Source organism: Boleophthalmus pectinirostris, unplaced genomic scaffold (genome assembly GCF_026225935.1).
Source record: "Boleophthalmus pectinirostris isolate CB_2022bp ecotype Guang Dong unplaced genomic scaffold, ASM2622593v1 HiC_scaffold_18, whole genome shotgun sequence".
NCBI lineage: Eukaryota > Metazoa > Chordata > Actinopteri > Gobiiformes > Gobiidae > Boleophthalmus > Boleophthalmus pectinirostris.
The window spans coordinates 26,064,596-26,080,036 of record NW_026571133.1 but is presented as its reverse complement, the minus strand read 5'-3'; the positions used below and the strand labels follow the sequence as shown (position 1 = coordinate 26,080,036).

The 15,441-nt window shown below is 38.9% G+C and overlaps 2 protein-coding genes across 4 annotated transcripts in view; one reads left to right on the top strand and one right to left on the bottom strand.

Moving 5' to 3' along the window:
* The window catches only part of miga2 (mitoguardin 2), a 79,489-nt gene that overhangs the window by 23,308 nt on the left and 40,740 nt on the right, over positions 1 to 15,441 (bottom strand). The window lies entirely within an intron of this gene.
* ntng2b (netrin g2b) overlaps positions 1 to 15,441 on the top strand; it is a 48,676-nt gene that overhangs the window by 19,511 nt on the left and 13,724 nt on the right. The window contains exons 4-5 of the mRNA XM_020921706.2: positions 4,336 to 4,508; positions 5,700 to 5,729. Of these exons, the coding sequence (XP_020777365.1) occupies positions 4,336 to 4,508; positions 5,700 to 5,729 (203 nt within the window). The remainder of the gene's footprint in view (positions 1 to 4,335; positions 4,509 to 5,699; positions 5,730 to 15,441) is intronic.

Genomic DNA, 15,441 nt, shown 5'->3' with positions numbered 1-15,441 from the left:
GCTAAGAGTTTGCAGGTTAAACTGAAAGAGGGAGTTCACAGAAAATCTGAAAAATAAAATCTGTAAAAAGGCAAACCACGGAATCGACAATAGTATTATGAAGTTTAATTGAGATGTGATCCAGTGGGAGGAGGACATAGTGCTGAAAGGAAGAGTGAGGGAATGATAGTGGTGTCCCTGGAGAGACATGTGGATGTGCGTCTACAGTAAGGAGACAGATAAAGCCCCATTAACTGCTGCTTCCAGCTGCTTTTTCAGACGCTGCCACCACATGACTCCCCCTTGATGTTTGTTTATCTTTCTTTTTATTTAGACTCCTAATTGCTGCGTGTGTACTGCCGGAAACAAGGCAGCCCCTATCTCTAAACACAAGCAGACACACTAAGAAGAATGGACACACTGTGATGTACACAGACCAGCTAGCTCACTCAAAGGAAAGAATTTTAAAAATCACTTTTTAGATGAACCATTAAATAAATCAAAATATATGCCTAAAATGAGATAAAATCTGTTCTAGTAACATAAATGTCCCACTTTATTGTCTTTTATAACCAAGTTGTCATATCTTTGATGGTACACTATTTAACTTTTTGATGGAGGGTCTGCTAGCTGCTTGACTCTATTAAGAAGGCATTGTTTTGCCTAGAGTTCCAAAATCGTACATTTGTATACATCTATCTTCCATTAATTCAAATAGGAATGTTTCATTGGCTAAAAATCGGGGTTGTCTCTGAACTGTAAACTTGGTCTGGACTAGATAAGATATGCTTAAAACCAATGGGACATGTAGGCAATCATACAACATCTCCATGGAGACAAACTACTGGCAGACCCTTCAACAGAAAAGTTGCCAATCATGACTGTACTAAATAATTATCTCACAAACACTAATATACGTCAGCCTATACTGAAAACTCATAGATTAAGTAAACAGTCAAATGAAAACTGATGTAATACTACGAGTGTACTTACTACACAAAAGGGCCAGTGCTTTAATGAGTGGAGCCTGGACAATGAGCTTAAAGTCGATTAGCTTTTGTAAAACCCAGAGCTTACAAAGGTCAGATATAGTTCTTGTTGTTCTTGTCTATATTTCTTTGTTGTTTAAATCCAAAGATTATGTACAGAAAAGCCAAACATCTTGATCAAACAAGATGTCACTAAGAAGAGTTTTATTATTAAAGAAAATCAATAGATAGACTCAAAAGATGCAACAAGATGCAACGTAAACAACATAATCTTACATAAGGTATAAATAGTAGACGCTTGTTGATGGAACCCCAAGGCACACCTCACATAAAAATAACTTTCTTTGATCAGCTCTGGAGATGCATTGTAAGCACTCAATAGAAAGCAATTAGCCATGAATGCTTTGTGAACAATAGACTTGGAAGGACACTACTAAAATATTTATTAAAACAAGTCCAAACACACAATTAACACAAGTAATTAAAGTAGCACATTGCATGCTCTGTTTTAAAAGCAATGAGGAAGGCATACATCTCTAGTCCTCTATTTTCTCTGTGCATACCAGACTTGCTTGTCTTGGTGTGCAAGTAAACAGACAGTATACTGATGGATCCAGCTGTCCCGTCTTAACTTTCCTCACAACTCCCACTTTGATGACTTTACAGTGGAGTAGACATCTTGCACATTAACATACCATTGTGCCCATGTATTATTTGTGCACGGAGGGACCCAGTAGAGAGGATCGAGAGAAATCCCAGTACAAGCTGTCATCCGAAAGAGAGGAGGCAAAAGACACGCAGCGCTTGAGAAGTCGAGAATGTCACATCACTCATGCGGAAGAAGCCGGGAAGTACTTTGAGTTATCCTGAGCAGGCAGAAAGCAGGTCAAGGAGACTGTAGATTATAAAAGTTTTAACCTGCAAGACTGGACAAAATTGATTTTTTTTTGTTTGTTTGTTTGGTTTGTTTTTTCTTTTGTTGCCGTTGTATTTATCAAATGATAATTGATTAAATGAATAAGGGAATAAAAAAATTACAGGGTAAAGCATCATTTTTATTTTGGTGATTTTTTTAAGTAATCAAAAATGCAATAGTATACACAGAGAGAACTTATCCTTGTGCGGAAAAAAGGAAAGAAATTGAAAATTGAGAATTTTTAGGATTATTACGGTCAGTGGTAACCAGTAGCCTCTAATGCAGGCTGCAAAGTCAGACCCCTTAACTGACATGCGGCTTAGGCCATTTCCGCTTGTTCGCCCCAGCCATTAGGTCTACAAGCAGCTCAGCGTATACCTTAAAAATCACTCTGCTCTTAGGTATTGATTTTAAACTACAACTTCCAGATCGTGCACTCAGCAGAGCCTCCACACTTGATGATGAGACAGATGAGATTTATCACGGAGAGGCGCGCGAGATGAGAGCCAGTGCTGTCACTCACTCAGCGCGGGCATTAGTCACAACGGCTCCGCTTGTGTGATCTGGTGTCTGTCATCCACGCTCAAGAATAAATGCACCACAAGAAGGAGAGGCACACTCACACACACCTGTCCTCTCCGCACACTTTCACTCTTCCTGCACACACAATTTGCTACCATAAAAAGAGATGTTCAATTTCCTTCCTTTGCTAAGTGGACAGCTCGTGTCCTTCAAAAAGCATACAGAAACAAGGCCTTGTCGTTGAATGGATCCTTGCCGCCGTCTCCTGTCACCTCATGCAGGTGATCAGAGAGGATTGTGGGTAATTTATAGAGCAGCAGGCAAGCATTTGACGCAAACCACGTCGTCATGATCGACTGGCTCAATTTTTCTAAGTGAGGCTAACTGCATGTTTCTAAGTTTGATAAAGTTATGAAAGTAGCACTGCGCTTAAGAAAAAAAAAAATGATGAGGAAGCCAAGATTAGTGTGAGGAAGGAAGATTGAAGTCGTCATCTCACCAGAATACAGGGGCCATTCTTTGAATATTTGATGCAGACGGATAGCTGTTCACTCCAGTGGAACAAACTGGATTGGAGTCCAGTCAGCCGTCTGGAAAAGGCTGTAATTTAAAGTCGTATCCACCGAGTGTCCTTAAGATCCTCATTTCCGTCTAAATAAAAACCTGTGGCCTCTGGATCAGCCCACCTGGGTTCTGCCCTCAGCCAAGGTCACATCTGCATCCACACACACTTACACATTCAAAAATCATCCAAACATCAATTCATACTGCCAGATAAAAGAGCGATTTCACTCCTCCAAATTACATTTCAAATGTTTTTACTTTAGCTTAAACTTATTGAAATATTTACATATATGATTTACTTGGCATTTAAAAATTCAGAAGCTTTATGACTTTCAGAAAACTCACACACACACACAGTTCACATTTAAGAAATACACAAAAAATGTGTTAATAAGTATAAGAAAAGAGTGCTTTAAAAAAAACAATTATTTCAAGTATGTAGTTTTCAGCCTCACAAACAAATCAGTGCATCAAGAAATAAAAAAATAATAATAATAATTGTGGTTATGCCAAAATAAGCAAAGAATATAAAAGAGTGCCATTTAATCTAAATCCCAATTTGAGTTGGCACAATTATCAAATTGCGAAAGCTGCAATTATTTAGATAATAGAATGTCCTCTACTAGGAACAAAATATCCTGTCTTTTTATATATACATTTTTAACCTGTACTTTAGACTTCTACAAAATGTACTGAAATGCATAAGATTAAGATTATTATTGTATTAGTTTATCAATTCATATTTTAGTGTTGTCTCAAATGTTACATGTAAATGTTACATAGTGCACTCTGGAGTCCCTGTTTTTCAACACCTACTGCAGGTCTAAATGCTTTTTTTACCCAAAATCATACACTCTATTAGCCAGAATTTTACTGTCTTAAAATATGAAAACCACACATTTGACATATTTTAACTAGTTAAAAAGTTTGCAGTGACCCAAAGTTATTCCCCACTTACATTATGCACCCCCAATATCCTAATCCTAATTAGTCACTGCAATGAGTGTCAAAGCTCTTTTCATAAGTCTCAGAGACCTGTGTGGAGTTGCTTCCTGATGATCAGACTATAAAAAGTTTTTTTTTATTAGATGCAGATAGCACAGAGCAAACCTATTTTGACCTCATGAGGTGCTAATACAATAAACAAAGGGAAGGGAAGACAAATTTTGCTGAAACACATTTGAAACAACCAAATATAAGGCTTTTAATCTTTTATAGTTACTGCATTTGAGGCCAAACATCAGTCGAATGAGCCTCTCTGCACTCATCTGTGCTAACGTTCCCCCACTGACTAACTGCACATGCTGCCATCTGGACCATCACTCCTCTGTCTCACCTGAGCTGTCTGATTGTGCTCTTCTACAGGTGTAAGTGTAACCTCCATGCCTCTCAGTGCCTGCTGGTGGATGGGAACCTCCAGTGCCAGTGTGAACACAACACCACAGGCCAGGACTGTCAGCGCTGCAAGAAGGGCTTCAAGGCCAAGTCATGGAAGGCTGGTTCCTACCTGCCAACGCCTAATGGAACTCCCAACACATGTACGTAACATTGTCTATTGTGTGCTATAACAGGGGCCAAATAAGAGAAACAGTGTCTCAAGTTCAAACTGTCACTGTGTCCTTCACCAAACATAATAATCACTTTGACATCAATGTTTCCCATGTCTAGAAGGATGTTTCCATCTTTCATTTGTTCATTCTTTCTTTCATTTTTAGCTTTAGCCATTATAAAGAGATCTCGATATTTGTAGAGGGCTAAGTATGTTTCCAGAGTGATCAGCAGCTGTGCAATCTGCTTACAATCTAATTTGGCTTGTTACAAATGCAGTGACTATTTCTATGCATCCACTTAAGCACTGCACAAGGGTGAAAGGATAGAGAGCATCTTGTGCCAAGTGCCATCGTGTTAAAAGCTGTTTATGAGAAGTGCTGCTCTGCTCCGTCTCATTAGCTGCAATTAGATCCCTTATAATAACAGATGTTCATGTTAAGTTAAGCCTCTAATTATGTTTATCATATTTAGTTGATCAGAACATAAATACTGTTTTCTATCATATGCGCAGTGGTTTTGAGCAGTTTTAGACTAGGAGTGGTGATGGGACTAGGGTGGTGTAGTAAAACCAGTGCTTAGCGGGTTGTCACCAGCTCAAAAGCATGAAAGCAAAGCATCTCACTGTGATGATGGGAGTGTGTGGGGGAAATCCTCTCACCAAGTATAGTCAGCTACAGTAGCTACCTCTGATAAAATAATAATCTAGGGCAACCCCTCCCACCCCCTCCTTTCAGTCATAAAAAAAGAAAAAAGTCCACCTCGGCTGCATCAACAAGAACGCTTCCACGGTCATTAGCGATAGTTTCTAAAGGTAGCTGCAGTTTTCCTCACACTTCAAAAAATGTCTACTTGTTACTGTACTAAGCAAGATCCAATGGAACTGATATCTCATGTCTTTTTCACAATCTACTTCAAAGTCTAGCCCCATAAATATGTTATAGAAAAAAACCTACATGTGATGACCACCTTTTAATGTTTAAAGGTCAAAAATAGGGAGGGGTCTCATTACTCTTGTATGAAAGGTTATCCACAAACCCCCTTTTATTTCTCTCAAATAGCTCCTAAGCTTTCTCTGCCACCTGAGTCTGACAAACGAGTTTGAGTCAAGTCTTTAGGCAAATTGAATGCATAAATAAACACGCTCTCATCTGTGCGTCTGTTTCTCTTTCTCTTTTTAGGTGCAATTGCGGGCTCTCCCTCCGGTTCAAGTAAGTCACTGAAAGCAACCAACTCATCTCTTATACCTGTTCTTTGCTTTATCTTCAACACTTATCTCCCTCCATTGTGTTTGTAGCCCACTTCTTTTGTTTTGTTTATTTCTTACGCTGCTGCAGCTCTGGCATACGCATGCTTCAATATTAATAGGTCTCGCTGTTGTTGCGTCCGTTCATCATATCACATCACACTAACCTGCACAGGAGGAATTCTTCCACAGTTGCTCCTATTTAGAGACACGACATGGGAAAATGAATGGAGAGTGTGGAGTGGACGAGGCGTTTGGGCAACACAAAGCAGAGAGGAGTGAGGGATGTGTTAGTGTGTTGTAATGCAGTGTGATTCCGGATGAGGAGCAGAGGGAGGCTCGGAATAAAAGGGAATTTGATTAGGGGATTCTCTCGGTGGAGACGCTCCCGGGCGCGTAGCTGTTAGACAGAAACGATCGGCAAAGTGGCAGCATCAACCCTGACAGCTCTGGGCTCTTCTCCACATGGTCCAGCAATAAAAGGCTGATGCTTGGCTAGACTCAACAATTGGGCCGCAGTGCACAAGTCAGCTTTTCAAATTAAAGACAATTGTGGAAGATGCTAGTATAAGGGTAGCATATTCATTATCCACAACATTCAGACCACCAACCAATACTTAAAGCCATTATGTTTGTTTTTCCTATTACATGCAACATTTTGACTCCTGTTCCACATTCAATAGATAAAAATCATTTGTTTTAAACTGTCAATCACAATGGCAACGCTCTGAAGTTTTCAACATTCCAAAACCTTGGATAGGACAATGAACGCAATAGAACCATCATTAAAACTACAGCGGATTTTTTTTTAATAGCATAGCATGCATACATTCTTGCCCACGATGACAAAAACAATATTTGGCTGTCAGTGCCTACTCGAGTATAAATTTCTTTGTAGACTCTGGTGGTGTGGTTAACTACAATTTTTTGTAGTTACCACCACATTATTAATCTGTCAAGAATACAACTATTTTAACAGCCTTCTACTTGGATGTTTCTGCAGTCCAATTATCATTATTAGTGTGTATTATTTTGTTCCTCTCTGCATGCCAACTTGTTTCTGACGAGTGGGCCGAACTCCTACTCATGGTGTTCATGTTAATTTTTACCTTTATCTCATCTACTGGGCACTGTAGTCGAAGATGAAATGGAGAGTGGATTCCAACATGAAAGACAGCACGTTGCAGTTGATAACACGGAGGGTCATACTCAAGGTCAACCAAGGATACACGGAGCCCCACTTGAAGGTACAGAGAAGCACAGTAGAGTAGCTGTAGAACTAGACAAGAATTATGACAAAGCTGAAGAGGGTAGTCGCCCATAGAAGTAGTGTATCCTGTGCCTATGTATACACCATTCATAATTCATGTATGGACTTGGTGAACGTCCTTCGATGGTCAGTGGTTGTTTGGGTAGGATGTTAATGTCAGATATGGGTTGTCTTCAGAGTATAGATGACAAATATGGAAATTCAGACTTTATTTGTTCTGACTGACTGACTTTACTGTAAAGTGGTGCTCGAACCTTGCCTGGCCTCATGCTAAATTTAAACCTTCCATCTTGGTACGCAGCGAAAGTTTGCATAAAAGCACTTTAGAGATCAGGGCATGTAGGGAGTTTCGGGCGTGGCTTGCAATGTCGTCACTTTCTTCCTTTTCAGAAAAAGGAAATCCATTAAGAGTGTTTGTTAAACAGCTCAGCACTTTTGTTGTTTGGCTGACATCAGTAGGGAACTCAAAGAATTCACTGATTAGCTGTGATTTACGGAGAGCTGACAGAAGCTTTAACATGCATAAACAAGGCCACAGTCCTTTGTAAGCTTTAAACGGGTGCTGTACGGAAAGGCAGTCTTACATTATTTTTTACTTTCAACTAGTAACTCAAACAGGTCGATTTAAAGGTAGGGTATGTAGCTCGCACTCTTAAAAAAAGTACAAGCACAACTGAATCTGGCATATTGATCCTCCGTGATTTGCTCACAAATGGGGAGATGCTGTTTTAGCATTATTGAATGTTTGGCTGTTGAGGTTTGTTAGATGAGACATTTTTGGACAAATATCCAACTGGTTTTAGTCATAGGAACTGGCATAATGACAAAATAATTACAACATTAATAACATAATCAACTTGACCATGCAAGATTTGTAATTAAAATTGTATCTGGTGACAAAGATGCTATGCCTCACTTTAAAATTTATGTTATTGTAGTTAGTGTATGCAACTCTGGCATATAGTCCTGTACTGGAGTCAATGATTGCTCAGTTGACAAAGAAAACACTGTACACAGATGTTTTTGTAGCTCAGGTGGATTTGGACTGAATGTGACCCTTCCCTGAACTGTGAGTGTGTGTTTCATGTCTGGCATATGGTGCATTTCAGGAGCACCAATAAATCATCTCCATTCATGTCTATTACCTCTCGGGGATGTGAGGTCTTAAGTCCTGCTCTCATAACCACTGTGCACAACCACTAGTATCACTGAAAAATTAACATATGCTAGTATTAATACTAGAGACCTATTCTGACAGGGGTTGTTGTAACTATAGTAACCTACAAATGTCCATGACTGTCAGATATTTAGAGGACAGTAAAAGTGATTGTACAATTGGAGTGGAATGACCTTGAAATAATTTCTAGCACCCTTTAAGAGAGTGAAACATAGTGCTTTGTCGTGCTTTGTCATGTCCCTGCCCCAGTTATGTCAGTGAGCATGCTCAGATAGGGATTAGTCATGTATTGGCAAGAGTCTGATCCACTGAGCCCGATGTCCATTGGTCAGCTACCTTGTATGTGTGTGTGCATGTGTGTGCGTGTGTGTGTGTGTGTGTGTTGGTGAGGGGAGGTCTCCAATCCAGTCTTAGTGATCCCATATGACCCTGCCGTATACTCAGATTCAGAGCCCATAGCAGTGCTTTCTGCAAGCCTGCGTTCTACTACAGTAAACTATCACTAATAGCTCTTTGTCTGTAATAATAGTTTTACTTAAGTAATCTTTTGTATCAGAATTAGTCTTGACTCCAGACCAACACATTGGTTCATGTCTGTAAAAGCATTGGACATATTAATATGATTTCTGCTGTCACAATGCCCAGCCCCATTAGGGTTTCTGGCAAACGTTAAAGGCTCCTGAATTACAATGCATTCATTAGTGTGACTCTATGTCCAATTTCTGTCACTTTAGTCATATATTCTGAGAAGGCTAGACTGACAGGTAGCATTAAAACATTATTAGCATTTTAGTCTACATTAAATCCAGTGACAAATGATCTCATTATATTCAAATACAACAGTGTGAAGGCACCTAAATACTTCAGTGTATGTCAGGGCACACGACGCCCATGTGAGAGTTATGGCACAGTCCATCTGCTCAGACAGACAAATCCCAGGACATTACGTAATACATAAGGTCATGCTGTAATGCAACGTATGAAAGGGTGATGGCGCTGTTTTCAAGGTAAATGTACTCTTCCATAGAGCCAACAGATTCTGGGCATGAGTATCATGTATCAGCGACCTCAACCAGCAGATCAACTGGTATATATATATATATATATATATATATATATATATATATATATATATATATATATATATATATATATATATATATATATATATATATATATATATATATATATATATATATAAATCAAAATTTGTATTTATTTATTTATTCTACCTGGGCAGCTGAGGGATTACGCAGACAGCTTTCTATTATATATAACAGGGATCTCCAATAAAATTTCCCTGAGGGTAGAACTGGGGTTCACAAAAAAATATGCCCACATAGACAATGTTTTGTTTGCCAAAAAACAACAGTAAAATCAACAACTGATCAAAAACATACAATGTTTCTTTTCAGTTACTACTGTATTTGTTGGAAAATCTTAAATTGTGTAAAGCAGATTCAAACAATACCACAGCACAACTACACTGTAAACATAACCAATGAAAAACATCACTTTGCAGAATTACGTGCTATATATAAAATACCCTGCCTACCTGCTGTTAAAGTTCTACAACAGTTTTCCAAATTTTACCATCAAAACTCAACACCTCCTTAGCCATATCAACAGCACATTGATTTACTATTTCAGCATCGGTAAAGATTCCCTGCTTTCCCAAGGTTCCAGGACACAATCAGCGAAGCAGCAGTGGCCTTGTCTAGAGCAGATGTCGATTTACTAAGGGTATCCCTCACGCTCTCCTCGGGTTCATATTGACCCGAAGAAAAAAAAAATTTCCTTCCCACTCTCTTGGGTAAGGTCAATCAGATCCAAAAATTAATTTTCAAATAAATTCTTGCCAGGTGAGAAAATAAATTTTTGGGTCTGATTGACCTGCCTCAAGAGAGTGGGAAAAAATGTGTTTTCTTCGGGTCAATGTGACCTCGAGGAGAGCGTGAGGATAGTATACACTGACTGTATGATGTTATCATATTTGATATGTATTGTTTGCATTTCTCAGATTTTTTCTTTGTAACTGGCATTAAAACTAGCAGCATGAACAGTTCCTTAAGATTTTCCTTTTGCACAGTGTAACAGTCTGCAAACAAATCAAACACGTAGGCTTAATACTGTGCTTGGGCACAATAAAACAAAACTCCTCTATCCATTCAGACTTGAACTGGTGATTTTCGCTATCCACTTTGCATTTCTTAGAGCAAGCCATTCTGCAACTTTATATTAGCATCATATGTCTGCAGTCAAGCCCATGAGTCAAGCTAGTCAACAAAAGAGCGGGCACAATGCCAAGCGCAAGGTCAAGGGTCAAAAAGCGATCAACAATTGTCTATTCGTTACACAAATCACTTGCCAAACGGAGTAAATACATAAAAGCCTAATAAGTAATCAAATGATAGGTATACTTCAAAGTATAATAAACATGTTTAAATGTGCATTTCATTACTGACTGGTGGGTTTTCTTACACTATTCAGATGAACTATAGTCCTCTTTTTAGCCAATATGGTCCTTGTCTTTCTCATCAGAAAAACTGTATGAAGAGTCTACCTCAGTCATCCAGGTAGAATCCATAGCAAAGAAGAAATTCAATATGTCAACAAGACAAACATTTATTTTGGTCTAAAACGTTTCACAGCTCATCTAAGCTGCGTCTTCAGTTCTGGTCGGCATTCTGATCAGAAAATAAACGTTTATCCAGTTGACATATTGAATTTCTCCTTTGTCATTAGAATAACTGCATATTAAATCCGTGCCGGGCTCCTTCTTTTGATCGGTATAGTACACCAAAAAAGTTGTAAGTAAATCCACAACAGGTTGTTCTTCTGCAGCCAGTAGTTTAAATCCACAACCTCACTGTATCTTTCTTGAATATTTCAAACACTCTGCTGGGAATCGCTGTCAAATTCTACTGCTCTGTGAAATGTGAGGCTTAAGTCACATGATCAAACTGACATGCTTTATTGGTTGAGTAAATATATTACTTTGTAAAATATAATTTAAAAACTAAAATGTGCATTTATTACTTGTATCGTGTGTATGTGTTTGTTTTAAATGTGTTTTAAATAGAAGACAAACAGATATAAATAGGATTTCCACTTGCTCCCCACATACTTGTTAATGGAAGATTTGGTTTAACAAAATGCCTGACTGAACCCTGACTGAAGACTGTATGTCAAGATAGGGTATAATATATACTCATATTAATGGGTGGTCAGTATTTATTACCCCTAGAGTTGATAAGTGAGTTTGGCCTTGACTAAAGCGAGTAGCTTCTGTATCTGAATTGTCCCTTTCAAATTGAGGTAGGGGTCCAGATCCCTTCAGGGTCCAAAGTAGGCGAACGGTTCGCCTATTGGAGACCCAGGGTATAAAATGTCTATATAGAACATCTTAAATGAGTTTGATAAAAGCATTTAATAATAAATTATATATTTATTTTACAAATACAATCTATCTAAATTTATTCAGTGTCAATTTTATACCTCCAAATGTTTTTTTTTTTTTTTTGTTTTTTTAATCATGCTACAATTAATTGTGTCAGGGGTATAATCACATGAAATTATGTACATTTTAAAGCAAATAACCAAAATGACACACTGTCATATATTATTAGACTAACGATAGTCACACCTTTAACAGCCACAGTGCTTGCAAAATATTGCCAGCACTGAAAGGGTTGTAAAACAGCTTTTGTGTTTAGCCGATCTCAGCAGTGTGAAGTCACACTCTCATTGTGTGTTTCACTGGTGCGTGTGTGCGAGCACAGACTGGCTGTGTCTATTTCATATGCACATTTGGATAGAAAAATAAGAGCTTTTGGATAAACAATCTGAGACTGCATCTCTAATGCTAATGCATTAGCCCGCTCATTGCATTTGTAATCTCTGTCCTCGTGTAACTGATGCTAGACTCCAGTGAGAATTACAAACAGCACAGTCCATTTTATGGGCCACAGGGCTGAGGCTGGACTCAAGGGAGAGTTTGGTCACTTCCTGGTTCAGTGAAGCTACTTTCTGACAGTTAAACATCAGAGCAGCTCACACAACAGTCTGACCAAGTCCAGGAGCCCAACATCATTTGGTCAATGAGAATCATCACCATCCCCCTGAAACAATTGGCCCAGTCTCCCACCTCACATAGCCTGTAGAGAATAGTGTTAAAGCAGGGCAGAGGTAAGCCCCACTCTCAGCATTACAGACTAATCAAATTTACAATGAGAGCTCTAGTTCCATCAGTGTATGGCATTGTATTGTTAAATTATTTCCAGAAGGTGAACGTCACTGATGTACCCTTACACATTTAATGCTACTCAGCATCAAATTGCATGTAAGAGATGCTTATTAAATTTGGCTAGTGGCACTGAAATCTAGTTAATGGAAGAGGCAGACAGAACCATAAGTGAAAAGTGAAGGGAGGGGGGCAGCAGCAATTTGAAAATAGTTGACAGGGATTTTGCATCATTCAGACACAGAATTTTGAAGTGACGGATGAAACTGAATTGAGAATTTTAATCTTAACTTTAACCTAAAAACCTTCTAATAATGGGAAAGAGTTGGTTTACATTAGCTTTATAATTGATACATGAAAATAAGCTTTTTAATGTGGCAAGCAAGTAAAGTTCTGTCACTATTAAATCATGCATATTTTATTTGTTTGATAGTTAAATTGAACAGGCAACACATTTAGAAAATTGCTATATCCAGTTTAGAGAAAGCAGCAGAAAGTTTTAAAATTCCATTTCAATTTACCAGACATGTCAGTTTTAAATAAAAATATCACTTCTGAAGAGCAGTGAACATAGCCCACCTATAAGTCAGCCTCTACCGCTCTTGGCACAGTGTCATGTTGCCAGTAGGAGAGCAGATGAAGAGCTCCATCACTGCCACTGTGTGCTAAGCCCGACAGACTTTCACGCTTTTCTTTCCATCAGTGTGAAGTGAGAAGAAGCGCTGTCTGGTGTCCAACAGTTCAGCCTGATCTGATTGAAATTAATGCCAAGAAAAAAGTCCAATTGGTTTGACCCCAAAGGCTGCCCGCATTAGTGGGACTAAAAACACCTATGATACAGTGGCCAGTGGAGGGAATAGTCCTGTACTGCATATATAGCTGGTATGCATGAGTGACAGATGTGTGTGAGCTGAGATAGGCCATAGTTGGAGGTAGACAGGGGTTACTTTGATGAGATGTAATGATGGAATAATGCCAGTGTGTGAAATGGTTCAGTGTGCACTGAGAACAGCTGCTGGCATCCTGTCTAACTCGCGCCCCGGGGAGGGAGGAAGGGAGAGGGAGAGAGGGGGAGACGAGGAGAGGGGGAAAGGAGTGTGGGATGGGGGTGCGTAGGTGGAGGTAGCCTGGAGGGAGATGCTCAGCAGGGGGGCAGGACGCTCGCAGGATGCCCCTCTCTGAAGAAGTAGCACAGACTTACATGGGCCGGGTGGAGCCTCCTCGAGGGGGAACACAGATGGAAGCCTGCTGTAGTGTATTCTCCTGTGGCTGGTTCATCATTAATCCCTGAATGACATGTATAGTGTGGTTGCAACCTGTGATTGGTTAGTTGTATTTTTAGGCATCATAATCCAATTCAGGAAGCTGTGGGGTTTGATTTATTGACCTTTTGATATTGTTGCTGCAAATGGAAAAAGTAGAAGGCCAAGGAGCAAGTTTCATATTTTCCTACTGGTGCACTCACTAGTATGTAAACTAGAAGCAAAGGAATAATAAAATACACAGTGGAAAGTGGAGCACAGGAAACAGGAAAGACAATTAAAATTTCACTAAAAGTGGAATAAAACTTAAAAAAGTGTCTGCAGTGTAGTGCCAGATAGAATAACAAAATTTATAATACAGACGAGTACTAATTATAAGATTTTTCCATAAGAGTTTGTCCAGATTCAATGAATATTCATATCTATGTTCAAAAATGAGAGCAAAGATGAGTATTTTCTTTCTTTTATGACAAGCAGAAAAGAAACAAGCTCTTTGGGAGAGTGTGAACATGCAGCAGCAGAAGACTTTGTGACACTCAGATAAAAGGCACGTCATTTCTCTGAGCCTGAGAGAGAGTGTAAAGACAAAGGCATTTCTCGAGACTCTTTTTTTCTCAAGCTCAGGGATATGGCCTCAAATAGGGCCAGCCAATATTGGGCAATAAGCATAAGGAGGTGGTTTAAGAGAATAGAAATGATGGGACCCAAAAGAAAAAAAGTGTTTTGCAATATTTATTTTTTTGTGATTTTCAATCTATATGGAGGTAAATAAACACCTTGGCATTTAGATTTTGTTAATTTTATTTGTATTTTGAATTTTATAACATGTCGTCAGTAAGAGACGACGGAAAAATTTTGATGTTAAATCCAAGTGAAGTTAACAACCTAATAATAACAGTATGTAACCTATAGTTGAGCTGTTAAGGACCAAAATAGTTCGCTTTTATGGTACAAGCATGACATTTTGCCACATTACTAACACCCCCAGGACTAATATTTCTAGATATGGAGCCAAGCCTAAGTCGACCCTGGAGCCGAGAACTGGACATGTCACAAAATGGACTATATGAAAATGATCCTGGCTTAAAAAAACACTGCATGATCCCTTTTTTACTGTCTAATTTGCTTAGTTATCCATTTTGTAATGTTGAACAACAATTTTTCATAAGCTCCAAAGCATTAATGAGGTCATGTGACCATTTTCCTTGAGGCTGTAAGGGTTTTGTGGGCTCCCTGGGGTTGAAATCCAAGTTAATACAAAATTTTATCTTTCAAAGCCATATTTATTGGGTTTTTGATAACAAAAACAGTTTCAACATTTCTAATGACCTGTAAGTGCCTCATCATGTTTCACAATGGTAATTAAATGCTGCATGGATGTGAGGCATAACCCTAAAAAACATATCAGAGATTTTCCTTAAATCGTTAAACTTATTCAAAGTGCTCTAAGTGCAGCTGCTGCCACATCTATACATGCATAATTTGTCTTTGCACACTTGCATCACCCAGCACAGGCTACTCTGCATCCACACTTGATAAGTTCATAGCACGTTCTTTGCCTGGTGGAGCGTGGTCCACAACTGTAACTAGTGACTGTCATCACGCTTTCATCCCCAATCTGCAGGGCTGGGTGGTGTCCTAAAATACTAAAATTCTTAATGGTGCATTATAACTTTTCTGTTTGGGGGTTCACAACCTGCTTCTTTTATGATGTCACAGCTTTGG